Source organism: Athene cunicularia (assembly GCF_003259725.1).
Source record: "Athene cunicularia isolate RWA chromosome 1 unlocalized genomic scaffold, athCun1 chr1_part1, whole genome shotgun sequence".
Lineage (NCBI taxonomy): Eukaryota > Metazoa > Chordata > Aves > Strigiformes > Strigidae > Athene > Athene cunicularia.
This window is the reverse complement of record NW_020799091.1, coordinates 8,318,243-8,338,686: the sequence shown is the minus strand read 5'-3', so window position 1 is coordinate 8,338,686 and position 20,444 is coordinate 8,318,243. Positions and strand designations below refer to the sequence as shown.

The 20,444-nt window shown below is 37.3% G+C and overlaps 1 protein-coding gene across 3 annotated transcripts in view; it reads left to right on the top strand.

Annotated features, from left to right (window-relative positions):
• The first annotated feature begins 228 nt into the window (after positions 1–228).
• The window catches only part of NOX4 (NADPH oxidase 4), a 107,882-nt gene continuing 87,666 nt past the window's right edge, over positions 229–20,444 (top strand). For 2 of the 3 annotated variants that reach the window (XM_026848123.1, XM_026848106.1), the window contains exons 1-6: positions 229–319; positions 11,955–12,061; positions 13,026–13,110; positions 13,752–13,849; positions 15,746–15,773; positions 18,843–18,915. In XM_026848123.1, the coding sequence (XP_026703924.1) occupies positions 247–319; positions 11,955–12,061; positions 13,026–13,110; positions 13,752–13,849; positions 15,746–15,773; positions 18,843–18,915 (464 nt within the window). In that variant the 5' untranslated portion in view covers positions 229–246. Of the gene's footprint in view, positions 320–11,950; positions 12,062–13,025; positions 13,111–13,751; positions 13,850–15,745; positions 15,774–18,842; positions 18,916–20,444 lie in introns of all 3 variants that reach the window. The other variant, XM_026848115.1, reaches the window with a different exon arrangement.

The following is a 20,444-nucleotide window of genomic DNA, read 5'->3' as shown; positions in this document are numbered from 1 at the left end:
CAAAGGTAAAGTTGTGTGAAGTTCAATGAAAGTGAAAATAGAGGGCTATTTTTTTTTTTCAATATTTTTTTATTTTAATGCTAAAAGCTTAAAGTTTGTTTTCCTCGTCCATTTATTTATGTTTATGAAACTACAGGCATATGAGTTTTATGAATGAAATTAACACTGAAAAGTCTGGACATGGAACTTTCACTTACAGTCTCTTGTTTCTGTTTCATTTTAGTTTTTCTGGCTCTCCCTCAATGTATGGCTCTTCTGGAAAACCTTCCTGCTCTATTATCAAGGGCTGCAATATTATTATTTGCATCAGATGTTAGGGGTGAGTGACCCGGACATTACTTTTTGCCCTGGAAACTGGGATGCCGGGAGACGGGAAAGGGGCAGAATGCATTTGCTAATCAAGGATGACACAAGCTGCCTGTTAATGCTTCAAAGTGGGGAAAGATCAAGTAGGAAATTACTGGGGTGCTGTTTAGGAGTAGAAAGTGACCAGTGTTGAGAAGAAAAAGAGCCAGTCAAGTATGGGACAGCTATCTTTGCCCTTCCTCTCCTCCCTCCCGGTGTTCCCAGCTGCAGACAGGCTCACAGGAACGCAAACATGCTCAACAGATGACTGGAGAGCAGCTTTTTGTCATCAAAACGTTAGCCAAGCTTCTGGGCTCATGCTGGCAAATTCTTTCTAATCTAGTTATTGTTATATATATTTGCTGAAGGAGTTATTTTGATAAATCTTAGTTCTTTTCAATCTTTGTCATCTCATAGATCCTCGTATTTTGAGTAAATCATTGTAATGTGTGTAATTTGTTTTCTAATAACAACTTATTGGAATCTGAATTATTTAATGAAGATTTGACTGTTTTGATTTAATAAGGGTGACATCCACCACCACCAGAAAAACCCCAAAAGATAATTTGGGGAAATGAGATGCTAGTCTGTCTTGTGAAGTTATCCACAACTACGCCATTTGCAGTTGTTTGAAACAACTTCTATCCAAAGAGATAGATTAAGGGTTAGCCACTTTCTGGAAAATGCTCTAGGGTTGCTCAGAATTTGAGAATCCACGAATAAGTGGAGGAATAGCATGATACCTTGTAACACTGTGTCATGCTTGAGAATGAATTTCAATGGAAAGTTAACATGAGGTTAAAGTACAGATGATGCATATCCTAAATTGCTGTAGAGCCTCTAGGTTTTCTCTTTGGTAGATCCAGAATATATTTTTTTTGTATGGTTGATATCATTGCCACAGCTGGCCAGTTCCATAAGCTTTTGGGAACTTGCTTGAAAGTAAGTTGGCCTGATATACTTCTCCCTTGTTTTTTTTTTTCTTCTTATGGCTGACTCAGGTCTGTTCAAGAAATTAATCTTAGCAAAGATAGTGCAAAAAGAAGGGAATGGAAAAACTTAAATCCTTTGTGATGATGACAGAAAAAGCATGAAAACGTGTTTAATTTTACCATAATCTCTGATGGTTTTGCAGCCTGGTGCATCCATGTGAAAACTGTGTTTGCTCCTGGCAGAGCAAGTGGATTGTTTATAAAGCAAATGTTCTTGGGTCACTATGTTGGGCCAGATTGTCGGCTGGTATCAATCAGCAAAGTTCCTCTCAATTCACAAGACTCATCTGCCCTGTACCAACTCATTGTCTGGTCTTTTTTTTTTTTGTTTTCTTATACTTCAAAAAGAAAGACACATACAAAGTAATAATAATGTGCTCAGAACCTCTGAGATTATTGAAGCACCAGATTCCTTGTCTTGGTTAGATGAGGACCAGGAGGCCATGCATTTGAGTTTGTCTGACTGTCTGCAACTGTGGGGAAAAATATCAAACAAGTTTAGAGACTTTGTAAATGAGGAGGAAAGTGAAGGGCTAAGTCTAAAACACACTTTTGGTCAAAGTTCTGAAACTAATTAAAAAAATTTGGAAATATTAAAGACTGTAAAACATTCTCAGAATTCACATCTTACAGTTTGTCTAAATATCATCCTTAGACCCTCAAGTTAGCTTTCTCCCTTCTGTTCAGTATCATTTCATATGTATATAAATGATGCAGATTATTTTTCAACGGTTTTGAAAACTGAAGCCAATTTTAGTCTCTTCAGAAAACAGTGTAAGCATACCCATACTACAGCTGCTGTTACCTTCCACAGGGTATTTTTCTCCTTTTCTTTTTCTGTGCTGAGTTGTGTAGCTGCTGGCCCAGTGCCCATCTGCATAACCAGTCTCCTCTCTGTTCCATACAAGGGTGAGTGGCTTGTAGTGCCTCTGTGTGCCATTTCTTGATGTTTGAATATTTGATATTTAGATGAAAATTCTTAATTTATAATTCAACAGTTGATTATTTTTTTTTGTCTTAACAGAATGAACTTTTTAACATACTTTCATGAAAATGGATTCCTTTTTCTATCTAATTAACAAAAAATGTCAAAAAGGAATGGCATTTTGTGACTGAAAAAAAAATTTCTCTTGTTTATCAGTCAGGTCTGCTGAGGAGTTTTTTTCCTCTCTTTATATGCTACAATAGCCTGAAATCTCCTTAAGAACTTCTGCACTTGCAGCACTGAAAGATTTACCACTAGTAATTTTATTGTTTACCGAGTAACAGGATGGAAAACAAGAAGAGTTGCTGTAGGCAATCATATTGTGATATGAAAGGAGATCTTGGACTGAATATCCTGAATAAATTCAACTGCCACATTTTCATGCCATGTCTTTTCTTTCTGATGTGAGGAAGGAGAAGGAATGAGGTTAGTCTTTCCTTCAGTGGCCACTGAAGTGTTTCACTTTCCTTCAGCCTCCTGCAGAAGGAGGCTCAGATTTAGTCCTTTCTGATTGCATTTCCTGTGACCTTGAATAAGATACTTATCACAGGATTTTAAAATTATTTAGGTACATAACTCCCACTCAGTCCTTCAATGACAATCTTTCTGATCCTTAATTCTGTATCTTTAAAAAGGCTCTAAGAGCATGGTGGTGTCCTGACGTGCAAAGAGAATGAGTAAGTCAAAGGCTCTGATGTGCTATGAGAAGGTTAATCAGCTTATTCTAGGCTACACAATTTAGTATGTAAACTTACATTGTGTCAAATGTTACTTCTTTGCACAGTTTGAGTCCCATAAATGACACCATGAACTCTTCACCTTCATTCCCTGAAGGTTTCAAAAACTGATTGGGCAAAACCCTGAACAAACCTAGTCTGAGTTTGATGTTGAACCTGCTTAGAGCAGGAGATTGAAATAGAGACATCCTCAGATCCCTTCCAACCAAAATAATTCTGTGACTGTGTGATTCTTGCAGTGTAAATTCAACCAGAACCTAGTGTAATCCCCTTCCCATTATTTTTGCCCAAAGGGATGAACCATCCATTTGGATACTTAATTGTTTGTAACACTGCAGATCATAGTCTAACTGCATGAATGCATTCATTGCAACTGATTCAGGAATATGATTCAGATAAAAAAAATCTCAATTTTTCAAAATTTAATAAATGTGAACTTGTGGCCTTAGATTACTTGAAGAGAAGCCTGGTAAGCACTCAACAAGCATGAATTTCTTATAAAAGTGTGTGGCTCAGAGGAAAAGAATATTTTTATCTTCATGTTCATGATAAATACTACAAAATGTAGTAGGCATGAATTACAGAAAGGAAGAGTCATAAATTACTTGACATGACTCCAAAATCTTCGTTGTTGGAGGTGTTGTGTCTGCTCAGTCAGAGAAGTTGTTCATATGATTAATTTCTTTGCAGATGTCAAGATTTCTCTCTTCAGATCAGCTTGTCTGTATTTTTTTCCAAGTTTGCTTGTGACTGACTGTCCTGATCCAGTGTTGGGGGAGGTTTTGATACTATCCCAAGAGTGAGATTAAGACACAAACAAGGTCAAATGCTGTATACCCAAAACAGGTTTTTATTATTTAGAAAGTGAAGAGGGGTAGCAATAGAACAGAATGGAAGGAAAAGGCAGAAATAAAGCAAGGATGAGGGATAGGGCTGCAAGAATAGTCACCACCATGAATCCAGCAGTATCCCGTTGGCTCTCAGTTTTCAGTTCTTCGATGGTGGATGCACCCTGAGCAAGATTTTCTGCTGACTTTTAAAGTTCATCATATCCACTGATCAGCAGATCTGCTGGCCTTTAGTTTTTTTTCCTCTCTGGTCCAACAGGTTTTGTTGCATCTGGTTTCAGGGCAGGCCGTTTGCCTCTTGTCATTTCATTGGCAATGCAGGCATGGGGTCTGGCCCACACAGTGGGGCCACAAACGGCTCCAGGATGGGCCCAGCCCAGCCCAGCTCTGCCCCTTTGTCTAAAGGCTTGTCTAAAGAGTCCGGACACTGCAACCGCAAGGCAGCAGGGGGTGCATCCTTCAATCCACTCCCGCTTCTCTGGGTGACATCCCCCATCCCCCAGACATCCCCCAGACCAGTCACAGGCTGCAGCAGCTTCTCTGGGAGGTTTGCACATATCAAGCAGGCTTTGAGGCAGGCATTGGACATTTCAGTCTCTCAAACTGACCAACAAATTCAGTCATAAATTCAGTACTGGCCTTATTATAGAACTCAAATCTTGCTTTTAAGCGCATTAAATGAAATACCTGTTTCTTGTTGCTTGAGTTCCCCATGAACAGGAAGAGCATTGGGCTCATTATGTTATGGCATAAAAGGTCTCTCTTTCCCTATTCCCTCTCTAATCCCTGCTTAAATAACTCTAATGTAGTCAAACGGATGTTAATGCAAGAGATAAGCTTCTGGATTTCAGACCACAGTGAAGAAAATGCGTTCTCAGAAGGATCTGCTTGGGAAAAGATTGAATAACTGAAAATGGAACTGAAAAGGAAAAATGCTGCCTCACTTCCCTATCTATACAGTTGCTACCTTCTTACTGTACAGTTCTGTGCATCACATTTATGCCATCTTTATTCAATGTTTGGAATATGTTCCAGATGTTCCAGTAACTTGTATGCTTCTCCTGGCTATTTTTTTTTTTAATGATAGAGATTTTACTAATTTGAGGCCAAATTCTGCTTTCATTGATCTTTATGCAACCACTTCCCCAACACATCTAAGCATTGGAGGGAGTTGTGTATCTTCACACTTTATTTTCCTTAATGCAGTGAGGGTTTGCTATTTAATTGTCTTGTATTCAGGTTATTAGTGTTACATGTAGCAAAAAAGTCTAATAATAATTTATGTTGCTATGGAAGATGTATATATGCAGGATTCCCTAATGAAGACTGAGGAGTTAATCCAAGAGACCTTATTTTGATAGTCTCCTTGAATTTGCAAGTTAGTCTATTCTTACATTATCTTTGCCTCATTCTAGATTTTTTTGTGTGCTCAAACACCCTGTGTCCTTCCTGGACAGCCCACTGTTCAGCATCATTGCTGAGATTATTCTCAGTTATGAGCCAATGAAGAACTTGGGTTTTGCACCATGTAGTTCTTGTTTGTTTGTTGTGGGTTTTTTTTTGTGTGTGTTTTTTGTGTTTTTGTTTTTTGTTTTTTAACTCAGATGGCAGTAATCCTATGAAGGACATCTATATTATTAACTTTTATGGGAGAAGTTCCACCTTTGCAGAACTTCTTGTGAAGCTGTCAATAGCGGAGGTTCAATTAGTAGAGACACATCTCAAATGATTAACTGACATTTTTACTAAAGTATCATGTAGACATGTTAAAAATAGAATGAGGAGCAATGATGACAACAAGACTAAGATGATTATGGCATGATATTCTGTATAGAAGAGAACTGAATTATGGCCAAAAAGTCTCTTTGGCAGATTATTCATTACATATGTATTACTGCAGGGTTCCCATGGTAGTCCAACAATGGCAGGTCTTAAAATAGCTGCATTACACTCCAGAAGACCAGTTTTATGGACTATATTTCCTACCGTGTTGTGATAAGGGGAAATAGTTCAACATGAAGGAAGCCCTTAGTCACAGACATTGCATCTCTTCTGTGCGACTGACTCAGATATGACAGTAAGCAACTTCCTGCTCTGGTCATGAGTTGCAGCATGCTGTGAATCTCTTGGGGGCACTTGGATACTCTTTATCCCTTGATCCATGATTGAATTTGTGGAATTCAGATCATTTTGTATCTTGCAGGATCAACCATGCAAGTTCTTGTTGCTAATTAATACATAAAATACTGTCACACTTTGTGGTGTTGCTAGAGAAGAAAGATGGTCTGGAACACTTAAATTTGGAAGCTAACTTGAGATCCCTTCCAGTCTTGTTGTCTGTCATTCTACCTGGCATAAAAAACCCCCTGTAACTTGACAACACCAACAAAAGTATTTTTTAAAATTGTATTTCCTGAAGTCAGGATTCTAACAGATGTTCATCTTTATTAATCTGTTAATTAGTTAATATTTGGCCTGAAATCTTGTATATGAATACACTTTGGAGATTACCATAGAAGTTGGAAGCTAATATTGAATTCCAGATTAAGACTGTTGCTTTCTTCAGATTGAATGATTTATTTAAGCAGAAGTACATCTAACACAAAGGCACTGAGTATAATATGAGAACAAGACCTAAATATGTAGGCAGAAAGAGAAGGAAGACCTTCAAGGAATGCCTGTTTGGTGAGTTATAAGTGAACGGTGAGAATATTGACTCTTATTAGTGCAGGGAGGATACCCCATACCTCGTAAAAGAGCTAAAAGTGTTGTTGCCATTGTCCAGTCCTGTTATTTATCCCTTTCTATAATATCATAGCAACTTCTTCATATATGCAAGCAGAAGACTGAAGTTGAATTACCATAGACAATTGGGCTGGTATTAAATGCTCTGCATAGAGAATTGATAGTTTTTGTTGCTTTTTTTTTTTTTTTTAAATACTTAATATACTTTTGAAATATGATTCAGAAATATTAGTCTTTAAAATAATTTTTAAAGGGTTGCAGTACATAAGATTGGGATTTAGAGTTCTGCTTTGAAACCTTCCATATTCAGGAACAAAACCAAGTCAAACTTTTGTAGAAGTTTTCATGTATTCTGGTAGGTTTCTGCTACCCTTATATTTTCCTTCCTTTCAGCCTTCTTTCAGCTTTTTTTTGTTTTTGTTTTGGTTTGGGTTTTTGTTTTCTAGATCTCCAGCCAGATTTTTTAGGCCTAGGGGGAATAATTACTATTCGTACAATTCATATCTGTCCTTCATCTTAGATTATCTGTGCTCTGTTACTCAAAACAAGGAATACTTTATGAAGAAAAGGAAGTCAGGTCAAAAGGAGGCACACTGTGTAGCACAGTTTGTCCAACCTACGAAAATAAACTTTTTTAGCTGCTCCAGTACTGAATTGGGGAGGTGGTCTGTGTCTACAGAGCAGCATGTGGTTTATGAGTCTTCCTACAACCTTTCAAGCTGCCCTGAACCATAGAAGATTGAAAAAGTTCAAAGACTGGCCTCCAGAGAGAGTATCAAATGTGGTGTCTCTGCTGCACCATGACCTGGTTAGGATTGTTACTTCTAGATAGTGAGGTCTTGAGAAACAGAATCACATCACTTGGAGGTGTGGAAGGATTTGCAGTATTCTTTCATTATTTTTGCTACAAGATGGGCTTAAAAGGTGAGATAGCACAATATTTGTTGAAGCCTTCCTGTATTCTGCTCTCCAGTATGTTTTGCAACCATGTATTGAATATTAGATTTCTGTACACAGCAGTTGCAGGTAACATTAATACCTGTATTTATAACTGATGAACTCTGAGGAGTTCTGTGGAATGCAGTAAGTTACTTTAGCCTTCAACCTAATACTGAAATAATTTGCCTAACTACAGAGAAGTTCATTTCCCCTAATTTACTGGCAGCAAGACACAGAACATCCAACAAGCACTGAGTCTTTGCTTCTCTGTCCTGCTTTGCACGTTAGATGAGCGCAGCCAGGAAGGAGTCCATCCCAGCTCTGTGGGACTGTACACCAGACAGGGATGGCTGGAGAGCCACTATATTTCTGGAGCCCTTTTCTCCTGCTTTGGAGAAGGAGAATATGGTGATTGCTTTATACTTGTCTGGAGAAAAAAATCTAGCCTAGATTTTAGGATTTGAGTTTATAGTCGGTCCAGTTCTCTATCCCTGCCACAGATATCCTGTGTGAACTTGATTAATCCTTCAGTTTTTCTATGCCTCTTTGCCTCTCTATGAAATGGGATAACAGCATCTATGGTATTGGATAGGCAGAGTACAGAAGGAGGTTGTCAAATGCTTGGATTTGCTATCGGCAACGGTGGATAAAAGAAAGTGTCCAGCAAAGATTTTGGGGGTGTTTTTTTCTCTTTTTGATCCTGCAAAAATTTCACATGCTACTAACATGAAATAACGTGGCTTTTTTTTTTTTTTTTTTTTTTTTTTCTTTAAGACAACGATAATCTTAGGAAGAAAAAAGGATTATATTTCTATCATTTTTTAGCTACTTAATAAGAATATATATTTCTTTCTAGAACCAGTGAGTTGCCTTGGAGCAAAAATCATCTTTTATTCCACTATTGTTTAAAAATCCAACAACGCGCTATGTTAATTTGTTACTATGACACCCAGGCAATGCAAAGGAAGTCAAGAAAGACCACTTGGAAACCATTTGGAAAGCATTAGTTTCATGGGGATATTTTTAGCCTTTGGATATATATGTTAAGAGCAAACTTAGTACTCTGTTATTCCTCTGGGTCTTGCTTGAATTGTGATTCTAAGCATTGCCAAATGTATTACTTTACCATTGTTTTCAAATTGGTCAAGGGCTTGTTGCAGCAAACATTGCCCAACTTCATTTCTTCAGAATAAAACCTTAAATGAACCATTGGTGAAAATATTTGAATCACACTTTCCTAGAAGTGCGCTACATACTTGAAGAAGTCTTTCCTACTTTCTTTTTTTCTTTCTTTGTACAGATGTTAATAGCATTGAATTAAAATTAATGTAAGAGCATTCTTCCGTAGTAATTGCACTATGAATGAATATTTGCTATTTGTTAAATAGTGGCATAGAAAAACACAAAGAAAAGTTAGTAGAGTAGCATTTTCTACTCATCATAACTGATTCATGTTTTTTGTACAAATTAAATTGTTTGGCATTTTACTGATTTCTTACAAGAAATTATTTCATTTATTTCATACTATACTGTGTATAATTAACTATTCTAGACTATTCCAAACTGGACTGTTTTGTAAGAAGAATAGTTGTGACCGATAAAGTAAGTCTTGTATAAGCGGTATCATGCTTGGTTTATGTTTAAACTCAAAAGACAACATAAATTCTGGAGAAACTAATTCTGTATCATATAGGTCATATAATAGAAGTTATTACAATTTTCCAATTGCTTATTAATTGTAATGTAACTTATTTCAGCTTTTGGGAGTTACAGAAGCGGTTCAGTTTACTTCTGTTTTGCATAACAGTTCTACATAATTGTTGGGTTTTTCAAATCATGCTCACTTAATCACTGAAATACTGTAGCACATCAGCAAGCTCTAATAAAAATGCTTCTATGTGTTTTATGATCATGTTTTTAAAGTTATTGCTTTTATGAAGTGTATAGCTCATTTTTTTAGCTTCCCTTTAGAGGAATAGTAATTAATGAAAGCAGAGACAATCTTGTATATGCAAACAGTGCATTACAGAGACATTTTACTTGATATTAAGTCCAATCATTTCAAGGGTCTTGCCATTTTATGCGATAGTCCAAAAATATTTACAATATTTTAAAGTCACTTTAAGCTACTGTGGGCAAGGACAAAGAAATATTTATTGTTGTTCACATTTATTTTTATCATACTTTGAAGTGGTAAGTGACATCAGCATTCAGTAAAGTCTCAGTTCAGGTGCTGAGGCTGTGGCCATTTTAGCTGGTGCTGAGTTGCAGTCATTGCTCTGGACCAGTTGGGAGAGTCTGGAGCAGGGAGTAGAGGATGATTTAAAGTCTAAAGGACATGACTTGTGAGGGAAAAGTAACAAGATTAATCTTTCATTGTGCATTTGAACAGAGTGTGAAGTAACATGAAACAGCAGCAAGGGAGGTTTTATGTAAGAAAAAAAAAGGACTGTTGGAAGAAATAGTGAGGGAGGTCTGGAGAGTGTGAATGAACTAAGTGATGTGGTTCATTTTAGTCTTACTTTCTGTAATTCAGTAGGTTAAAGATGCCTCTGTTGTAAGCATCCCTCTCAGTGTAACTGTTGTGAGATCTGCTCCTGGGGTGTTTGCCAGGGATCCCACAGTTACCATGGCAGAGAAGAAGGTAGAGCACATCTTGTGGGCTAATTGCTCCTACTTCTTATGGACAACGTTTGAGAGGAGGGTCCTTATGACTGCTTTGTTCTGTGGAAGCTGGTAATGTCTGGTGAGGAGGTCCCTAGCACTCGACTCTCACTAAATGATGTAAAGTAGCCAGGAAAAAACCAGGATCTAGGTTGAGAGCTTGATGCTTCAGGTAGATTGAACATCTTTATCTTCTGTTTGCCTACTGGTTTTGTGCCCAGATTTACTGCAGAGAAGATGGGGCACATGGGTATTACTAACTGTGATAGCAGGCAGTTTTGATGTTTTATGGTACTGAGAAGCTCCTGTCATGCTGTCGTACTTGTGAACTTGGCACATGTGCTGAGGTTCAGCTATTTTGTTTACTCTATTTTTACTAGTTTATATATTCATCCCTTTATGTGACATGTAGATAAGTCTATAAAAAACTAATAGTAATTACAAATTTTCAAGTTGCAAGGCTTTTCTAATAATTTTTGTAAAAAAAAAAAATCCAAATAAAAAAACCCTCTTTGTTTCTCTTCAATTTTATTTCTTCTTCTTGAAAGGAAAGATATGAATAAATGTTTCTCTGATTAAATTTTGATTTGACTGAGAAATAACAAATGGGTTTTTTTGCCATAAAGCCTCATTTTGAAAAAGTAAGAAATCTTTAGTATTTTTTATTAGATAATTTGTAATTGTTCAAATCATTCACATATCACTGCAGTATTTGAGTTATCTTACAATATTTTTTATTAATTTCTTCAGGAGTTGAAAAACTTGGGGTTTAGAGAACATTATAAGAAATATCATTCCAGAAATCTGTTGACAGTCTAAAAGCAGCTTTTATATAAGCTAGTAAAATGATAATTCAACCTAGTAACTAGGAGAACAATGGCATTTTGCTAAGTTTTTTAAAAATCATAAATGAATGGGAGAATATAATAAGATTAAAAAATACAGGGTTATGACATTAATGTGTGCTTTGTTCATTTATTTGACAAGTGGTTTTGTTCTAATTATGTAAGTTCCAAATATACCAGTTGAAACATTAGTGAAATTAGATTTCATTACAGTTTCCAGCTATTGAGTAGTTAAAATGAAGAAACTAAAAGAAAACCTACTTTCTTTAGGTCCAAATAGGGCATTGCATAGTGTGAATGGATGAGCAGTTCTGTAGCAATTCTATAACAGTCCTTAAATGAGTATTATAATTTCAGTTTAATTGATTTATTTTTTTTTTTAACATCTTTTTCTGGCTTGTTTACCAGAAAATCATTACACTCTCTACTTAAGTGGCTGTCTAGTGTCTTCACAGTATTATATCTCTGTCTTAACTGTGTCTGGTTGAAGCTTTCAGGTAATTTCTTGGTGGATGCTTATAGTTGTCTCAGATATGTATGTGGCTTTGAGCACTGATGAGGATATTGGTTCTTTCAATAGAAAGTTGTCTTTTGTTGACATTATTGCTGACAAAATTAATTTATTTTTTTGATGCAAAGGTGAAAGCTGTTTCCCTTGGAGAACAAGATAGCATGCTGTGTGTACACAGGTTTTGCCAGTACATGTAAAGCATCATGAAACTCCACTATTCTCGTGAGTTAAGAGAGCATGGGTTGGTTTTGTGGCAAAGAAGAGGAGGTGATATATTGACATCTGATCCTTTAGAGTGTCTTTTCTCCCTGTAATCTAACTCTTGCTATATTTGTTCAGCTAGGATTGTGTGTTAGCAGAGCTTCAGCGTCTGTCCTCAATCTCAACTGCTGCCTGGTCCTTCTACCAATGTGCCGGGTTCTCTTGGCCTTCCTGCGAGGATCTCAGAAGGTAAGTACTGTCCCCAGAATGCAGCAGTTGAGAAGGCGGCCCTGGTCTCTGTTTAGTCTAAAAATAATAGGTAGGAATCTGTTATATCCCTGTTAATTATACAATATTTGCCTGCATGGTGCAAGTGTCAGACATTCAGCCTAGATTCATGGCTCCTTTGAAGACAATGCCTTGGCTGGCATTGTCTGGTTTGACTGGACTTGTTGTGAGGAAGGTTTCTTCAATGAATTTCTGAAGGATGGGGAGTTGCTGTGGAACTATAATCAGCCAAAGTCTCCTCTTTCTTTCCCAACTGTAATATAAAAGACATCTGTGTCCTCTCTACTGCTTCCTGGTAGAATTCAACAGAGCAAAAAACTTCATCTCTGCATGACCACAGTTGTCCTACTGGCAGTGATAGAACTTCAAATAAAAATCCCCAACCTGATATATTTGCTATCACGGGAGAATGAAAAGAGTTCTGGCAAAGCTGAAAGGCTTTGTTTTCTGTACCAGTGTTCAGTAAACAGTGGTTTAGCTTGTTTGTGATTTGCCAGTTGCTTTTACAGATATAAGGAATGCTTTTGAGGAACATCTGTGTTTTCTAGATGAGATGAACCTATGAGTTCTCTTCATCATGTGACGGTATCTAAAAGATTTGATGCCTATAGATGCAAATATACCTTTCCCTCTGATCCTGCTCACTGAAGAGATGGTGACACCTGAAACGATTAGTCCTATATTTTAAGGCCAGAAGGGACATTAATTTATGTGCTCTTGACATCTGTGATCCAACTGTAATTTCTTCATTAAGATCTCAAAATTGGCTCATTGACATAATCTTGTAGGTTTTAAGTTTAGGTACTGTGCTTGCCAGTGTTCAACCTAGTAAAGGCTGAAGTTGCTATTAAATGACCTCAGTTGCTGTTAGTATTTTTTTGTCTTTGTTTTAGAAGAGACATTGCTTGAATTCTTCTCTTATTAGGTTGCCAGAAGGAAAACCAGAAGGCTGCTAGATAAAAGTAAAACTTTCCATGTGACGTGTGGTGTTACAATATGCATCTTTTCAGGTAAGATCTTATTGTGCTGAGCAGCAGCTTGTGTGGGAAACACATTAAAGCAGTATTTTGTGGTTTTTCTTGTACGCTACATTTGGGGGTAGTCTTGCTCTGTTCTTCCCTTAAATCATGAATACTTTCTCAGATGTGTGTGGGTTTTGGTTTAATTTTCCTTTAAACACATGGGCTTACATTCTAATGCTGAGCTTTTCCTTAGAATTCCAGTTTCTAAAAGGTCAGGTATATGAGATCAGGTCAAAATTTGCCATTATAAGTGACTCGATGGTCACCTGAGGAATTTGAATGAAGAAGCAGAGTGCTACAGGCTTATCTGAAGGAGCAGTGGAGGCAAATACCCGTTTCACTGAAGAAGAAACATTCTTTAGTGGACACCTTTGAGTGTTGTCCTCCAGCTGAAGCATTGCAGTACAGAAATGATTGCTGTAGTGTTAAAAAAAATCTTAAAATACATACAGCTTCCTGCCAGGAATATCTATAACCTGATTTACTTTAGAACAATAATTCCTTAGTCCCTGATGCATCTCATGCAGGTGATGTGATTATGGCCTGGCATCTGGGTAGCTACTTCTCTTTACTCCAGGGGAGCATCTACTTCTTGTTTATGGATCTCAGGTTTACTCTGTTTTTTTCAGTCTTGCATGTTGCTGCTCATCTGGTGAACGCTCTTAACTTCTCTGAGAACTACAATGAAGACTTTCTGTCACTAAATGCAGCGAACTATCGCGGTGAGGTGAGTTAGCTGTCCTAAATATATGAGTATTTGTATATCCAATTCCATTGTGTGATCCGTCTTGTGATCTATCCAGTGCTGCTGATTCTGTGCATTGAAAACTCACCATTGTGGATCACTGTGGATTTTATTTCTTTCTCTGGACAAAGCAGGTATTAAGCACTTTGGTTAAGCCAGCAGGATTCAGACCTATTGGACTGTTAGGTGGAAAATGCTGTCATCACATCCTTTCACCTTGCACCCTGTTCTGCTTCTCTACAACATGCTTTAACTTTTGGTCATCCCTGACTTGGTCAGGCAGTTGGGCTAGATGATTGTTGTAGGTCCAACTGAAATAGTCTAGTCTGTTCTATTCTGATTCTCTTTGTTCCTTGGGTGGGCCTGATTGAGACGCTTCTGCTGCTGTTTTGGAAAAATACTTTCTGCATTTGCAGTATTTGTTGTATAGTGATATGTGACATATACTGGGGATTTGAGATTGATTTTGCATTTTTAAACTGCAGTAGGAAATGTGATATATAAGCTAAGAGTGGAATTAGTTATCTGCATGAACTGTGCTGGAAGCTGATTTCTACTTGCAAAATACTTTGACTTCTCTTACTTGTGGTGTCAATCTCTTGAAGGCATACCACAGTCCTATCCCCTCCTCCAGGTGCTTGCTTGTGCAATTGGCGCTGGAGAGATGACTGCAGATTTTAGAAGTGAGACCAGAGTCCAAGACTCTTTCTTCTTTGGGCTACAATCAAGTTCTCTCTTGTTTATACTCATTCTAGTCCTAAGTCTGCATTTCTCTTCTACCAGCTTCACTAGGAAAGATTTAGAATGACCCTATCCCAGCTGCATCCTTTCCTGGAAAAGGGAGCTTGACTCAGCCCAGGCTCATAAGGACCAACAACCAAGGTCTTCCACTCCCTGGGTAAATGATCTAATCACAGAGCTATTCTATGGCAGACAGACATGCCAACACCAACTATTGTGCTGAGGTTCTGGATTGAACTCAAGTGTCTGCATGTGTTAGGAGTGGTCTAATAGATTTAGCCTCATCAGGAACATTAGCAGGAGCTTGCCTGAGGCAAGAATGTGCCAGGGTGTGCATGGCATCTTGTACTAAGCAGCCTTAGGAATTTTGCAATAGAAAATGGAGATAATAATAAGTTTTTAGTAACTCTAGGACCAAAACCTCATGGATTTTAGCTACTCTAGTAGCTCTTAAACAAGGTCAGGGAGAAAGATGCTTTTTTTTTTTTCCTAGCCTGTATGAAAACTGCTTACTTGCCCTCACTGCATTGTACTTCAAGTTTGAAAAAAAGAGGGTTTTTTCTCTGCAGTGAAGACAAAACCTCATGAGGTGTAGGGCTCAGGGGAAGTGAGGCAGTTTCCTGTGAGGTTGACATATCTCCTTTTCCTTTTCCATGTGGTAAAGGCAACAGGAACATCTGGGCTTGTATTGTGAGCTCCTTTGTGTTCAGTCCTGCAGTGCTTCACCAGAGTCCACTGGTGATGTAACTGGCAGTAAAATGCTCACTGCTTGTCTTTCATTTAAATTCAAAATCTCTATCTCTTCTGCTCCCGTCTGTCCTCCCAAAGGTATGAGGTAACTGAGTAAAAAGCTTTCAAAAAATCGTTAGCATTATCTGGATCTCAGTTTTTCATAACAGATCAGAATTGTCTTCATTGAGGGAATGCAGAGGCTAAAGGTTTAGTTTATGTTGAATTGCTGTCAGTGTAAACTGTTACCAAATATCAAATCCATTCCTACATCCAGATTTAGGGATTGTTTATGCCTTCAAGTGTGTGAGCTTTATGAGCTACTTATTATTATGATGATGACCTTATTCATATAGATATAAAAATGTGTATGTTGATTTTTTTTTTTTTTTTTCCTGTCTTTTTCAGGACCCAAGGAAACTGCTTTTTGCTACTGGTAAGTCTTGCAAAACTGAACGAGAAAGTTTGCAGCTTCTCATCATTACTTTCCAGACAAAAACATTTTGATCCTGTGTTCACATGCTTCATTTGTTGTAACTCAGCTAGGTTGAGATGTGTTATTTGTGTTAATATAACCTGGGTTTGCTTATCCAATATCAGGAGGGAGGAGTTACATAAGCCCTGTAGTAGGATGAGCAGCATCTTCAAAGCTGTTGTACAGATGAGTCAGTGGAAAATCATCAGTTTCAAACAGAGATTCTGCATAATATTAAACCCTAATTCCTAAATGATCCAATTTCTAGAAAAAGAAACACAACAAAAGCGGTCTTCTTGCTTCAGCTGGTTTATTTAAGGGTTGGTTTGACTTCAGAGCCTTCAGAAATGTTACACAGGAATCAGGCTTCAGCACTTGTAAAGAATAAATAAGCAAAGACATTTTTGTGCAGGAATTTAGAAGGGAGCAACATTTGTGTATGGAGGAGTAGGCACAAGCCTGAACTGTCGTGCTTCACAAGCAGATAAAGGTCCTTTCTGAGGTCACCAGTTTGATACCTTTTAGGGCAAGGTCCAAAGTCTGGACAGCAATAAATGGGTGTTTGGACCTGTCAGTTCCATCTAATACATTTATTAGAATTGGCAGTGTGTGGGAAAGGGCTTTCCAAAAAACCTAATCAAGGTTTAGGTCAGCTGAGAGTGGAGGAAGTGAGAACATGAAATGAGAGAAATTGAGGTACAAGTTAACTGCTAACTGGAAATACTTTGGGTAACTGGTGTGGTTAGTGAATTGAATCAGTGGTGGAGGCTTTGAAAGAAAGTATCTCAGAGGAGGGAGTTAAAGATGGGGAAGGAGAATCAGAAAAAGCAGCTAGTATTAAATATCTTAGATAAAGGAGAAGGACTTGGGGTGAAAAATGAGAATACAGGCCCCATCAAATATTGTCACAGCTCTGGGGACACCTTGAGACCTCTCTAGCTGAGCTGAGAACCTGCACAGTGGAACTCCTTTTACCTTCTGACAGACAGGAAGATACTGCGTTTTCAAAGTTTGAGCACATTATTGCAAAAAAGTCAACTTAAATTTAAAATTATTTAGATCACGCTCCATCCTAACAACTGGTAATTAACATTTATTATTTGTGCTGTGAAACTGCCCAGACAGGGACCAAAATTTTGCTGCAGTGGGAGCTGTATAAATATACAAAAAATTGTCTCTTCTGAAGCAATTCAGAATTAGTTTTACTGGCTGATGTTTTTTTATTTTTTATTTTTTTAACACAGTGAAGAGAAGGAATAAGGAGTTGAAAGGATTTACAGTGTGATGGCTTTTCAGATCAGTCCAGGAAAGAACTACTTTGCTTAACGGTGTGAGGCTAGCTCTGGGAGGAGCAAGTATTCAAGATTATAGTTAGTGGAGAAAAAGAGAGCTAGGAAGGAGAGGAAACACTGAACGTGCACCGATGAATTGGGGCAAGGCTGTGAGTGATTTAATGTTTGCAGTTCGATGGAGAAGAGAATTGAAGAACTGGATGTAAAAGGTGACCTGTGGCTTGAGTGGCAATGTGGAAGCTGGATCGAGTGCTGTACTGCAACTGTAGTGGAAGTATTTGTGTCAGAGAGGAGATTGATTGCACACTGCATATCAAATTAGATTAAAAAAGAAAGAGGCAATGGAAAGAATGCACATTTTTTATTGTAAAGGCTTTTAATTGTAAGCTTTACATGAAGGGGTAAAATTGCATTCGCTGTGTAGTCCATGACAAAACTTCTGTAGGTTGTAGGACCAGAATTTTTCCTACAGTTTGTAAAACTGAGGAGTGATATCTGACATACCAGACTTTGGGTAGCAGACTTTTCAACAAGTGAATATTGAGAAGTTGATAAAAAGATAAGATTTGAAATTGTCTCTTTATTGCTGAAGAGTCTAAAGTCACAATCAGTTATTAAAAAAAAATGAGCTGCTGCTTAGCATTAGGATCCTGTAAAAGATCCTGGACCATGAAAATCGTTGGTTTTGCCATTTACATCCATGAAAGCTGGTTAAGGTGCTTATATTCTGACATTAAATAGCGCTTATTTAACTTTATGCTTGGTGATTGGCTTGACTGACTTTGTTTAAACCTAAACACGTGGCTTTTAGGGTGACCAGAGACTATGCTGAAAAAAATCATTCTTTGAGAAGATGTAATGCTTCATGGATTTTAAGTTCTTAATTCTTAATTCAGATTCTTAAATCCTGGGGTGGCAATTTTGAAGATAAAGTTACCACTTTTTCTGAGCACCTTGGTTGGGATTTTTCTAATCTGTCTTTAGGCTGATGGTTTACTATATGGGCAGGAATCTACTTTAGGATGAGATTAATCATGCTATAGAAATACTTGTTTCTCTCCTTTGACTTAAAAAAGAGCTGAGGATAGACTAGTTCCAATATGAGCCTGCATTTGAGCAGATGAGTCCAATCCTTAATGTTTTTAACCTTTCCTTCTCAAATGCTGGCTGTAGATCACTATCACAGACCTTGCTCTATGGGCAACAATTTCAAGCATGATACAATGCCATGGAGAGTAATTTCAGGCTCTTACTCATTCCAGGATGAAATGGGTTGGCAAACAATTGTAGTGACAGCTTGCATAGAAATTGATTTGCTTGAAATTCTGTCCCTGACCAGGTTTTTAATTGTTGTGTTCAACAGATTTTAGGCTTTAGAATAAAAAAAGAGATATAGAAACTTGTACAGTCACTCAAACAAATAGGCAGGATTTGTTCTTGGTTACCTGCTTAGAGACAAATGTTGTGAGCAAAAGATGACAGGAGAAAAGACTAATGAGAAATCAGTGATGCATGGTGAAATGAAAGGAAAAGGGCAGTTTTCTTTAGGAAGGTTGGAGATAACACAGCTCTTCTTTCCATCTAGTTTGATACATGAGTTGTCTTTAAGAGATAAATACATGCAAGAGTTTGATTGAATCATGATTTGTCTGTCTAATAACTTCCACTTTCTTAAAAAGTCATAGGACACAAGTATACCTCTTCACAGTTCAAATGTAAGTTATCTTATGCCTCTTAGTTCCAGGTCTGACTGGAGTCATTATGGTGTTGGTACTATTCCTAATGTGTACAGCTTCTACATATGCCATCAGGTAAGACATAATCTGATCATTGTGCTGAAAATGCCATTTGAGTAATAATATTCTCACACTGATTAGAGGGATTGAAGAGTAAATGCAATATGAGGCAAGAAGTATTTAAATGAGTATTAAAAATGCCAGTTTTCTTGCCTATTTGGTTTTTTACTAGCTTCAGTTAAATGAACACAGTAAATTTTTCTATTAAAAAAATTACAAAACCTGATTAAATTGCCTTCAGAGAAAAATACTGTTTGAGAAATGTGCTCAGTTAAAAATCTTGACCTTTAAAAATTCAAATAATTTTTTTTTTTTCCTGTTTGTCCACGGAGACAGTAAACTAAGCATATGGAAAGTTCTGTCCAATGCATAAATTAAGTCCACTGGAAGTAAAATAAGATGATATCTTTATCTTAATTATTTTCACCAATTAAAGTGTAACAGCAAACTGGAAAAAAACAAAAAAAACAAAAAAAACCCCAACAAACCAACAATGGAAAAAACAGCAACAAAGCAAACTGAAACAGGATTGTGCTACTTAAATAAAATGATGCTTTTTTTAAAAAGCTTTGCTTCTGGTTGTCAGATACATGTCTTGTAATGTCGATTATAACTTTAAAACAACAACACAGTATTGACTCAGAATAGCTGCTGGGATTTCTAAAAGTTTGGGCCTCCAATGGGCTTACATTGTGCACCAGCATTACTGAACACGTATTAGAGCACATTTGAGTGATCGTACGGTACCTTGGAGGATTCAGCCCAGCGTTGTAGTCTTTTTAAGGCTTGGATTCTGCAATTGAAACATATAAAAAACCCCTTTATTTTTATAGCAGTCTCTGGTGAATTCAAAGGCCGATTATGTAAATACATCATCTCAATTCAGCAAACTCTGAAGGATATTTTAATTCCGTATCTTCAAACATGAATGGTGTTTTCACTGATGTGAGCTAGATAAGTGGTTTTGCACTTTGAACTAATCTGTCTTTCCTGAGTAGAAATGTTATCAGGTGCTGATTCAAGAAAATAGTTCGGTAAATACTTGTGCAATTTTGTAGACAAAGATACTTCCAGGGTTGAAACCTTTGTGAGGCACTGCAGGCTACAGATGTGAAGGGTAAGACTGCTGCACAAGATGTCAGACATGGCTGCACATTCCATAGTCCACACAGATGGCTCTACTTGCAAAGGAAAACCAGTTTGGGGAAGATAGAAAAATAAAACAATTGCTTCAGTTTGCAGCAGTGAGCCAGAGCAAATTCCTGTTTTCTCCAAGGCTGTGATAAATTAGAAAAAAAGAATGGTGTTTATTAATGATTGGGAAATCTAGGAAAATATGTGTAGTTACAATCATATTCTTGGAAATAATAATTTTGGGTTTCATGCGACAAAGGTTTCCATCTTTTGAAGTTACACACTTGTTATTTCCTTCTTCAGTTACTGTTAGTGCAAGTGCTTTCCTGTCTTTCTGCCATCTAGCCAGCAGAACCAAAGTCCTTTAGAGTTCATCTGCATCTCCTGTTACTCTAGCAATAATTCTTATT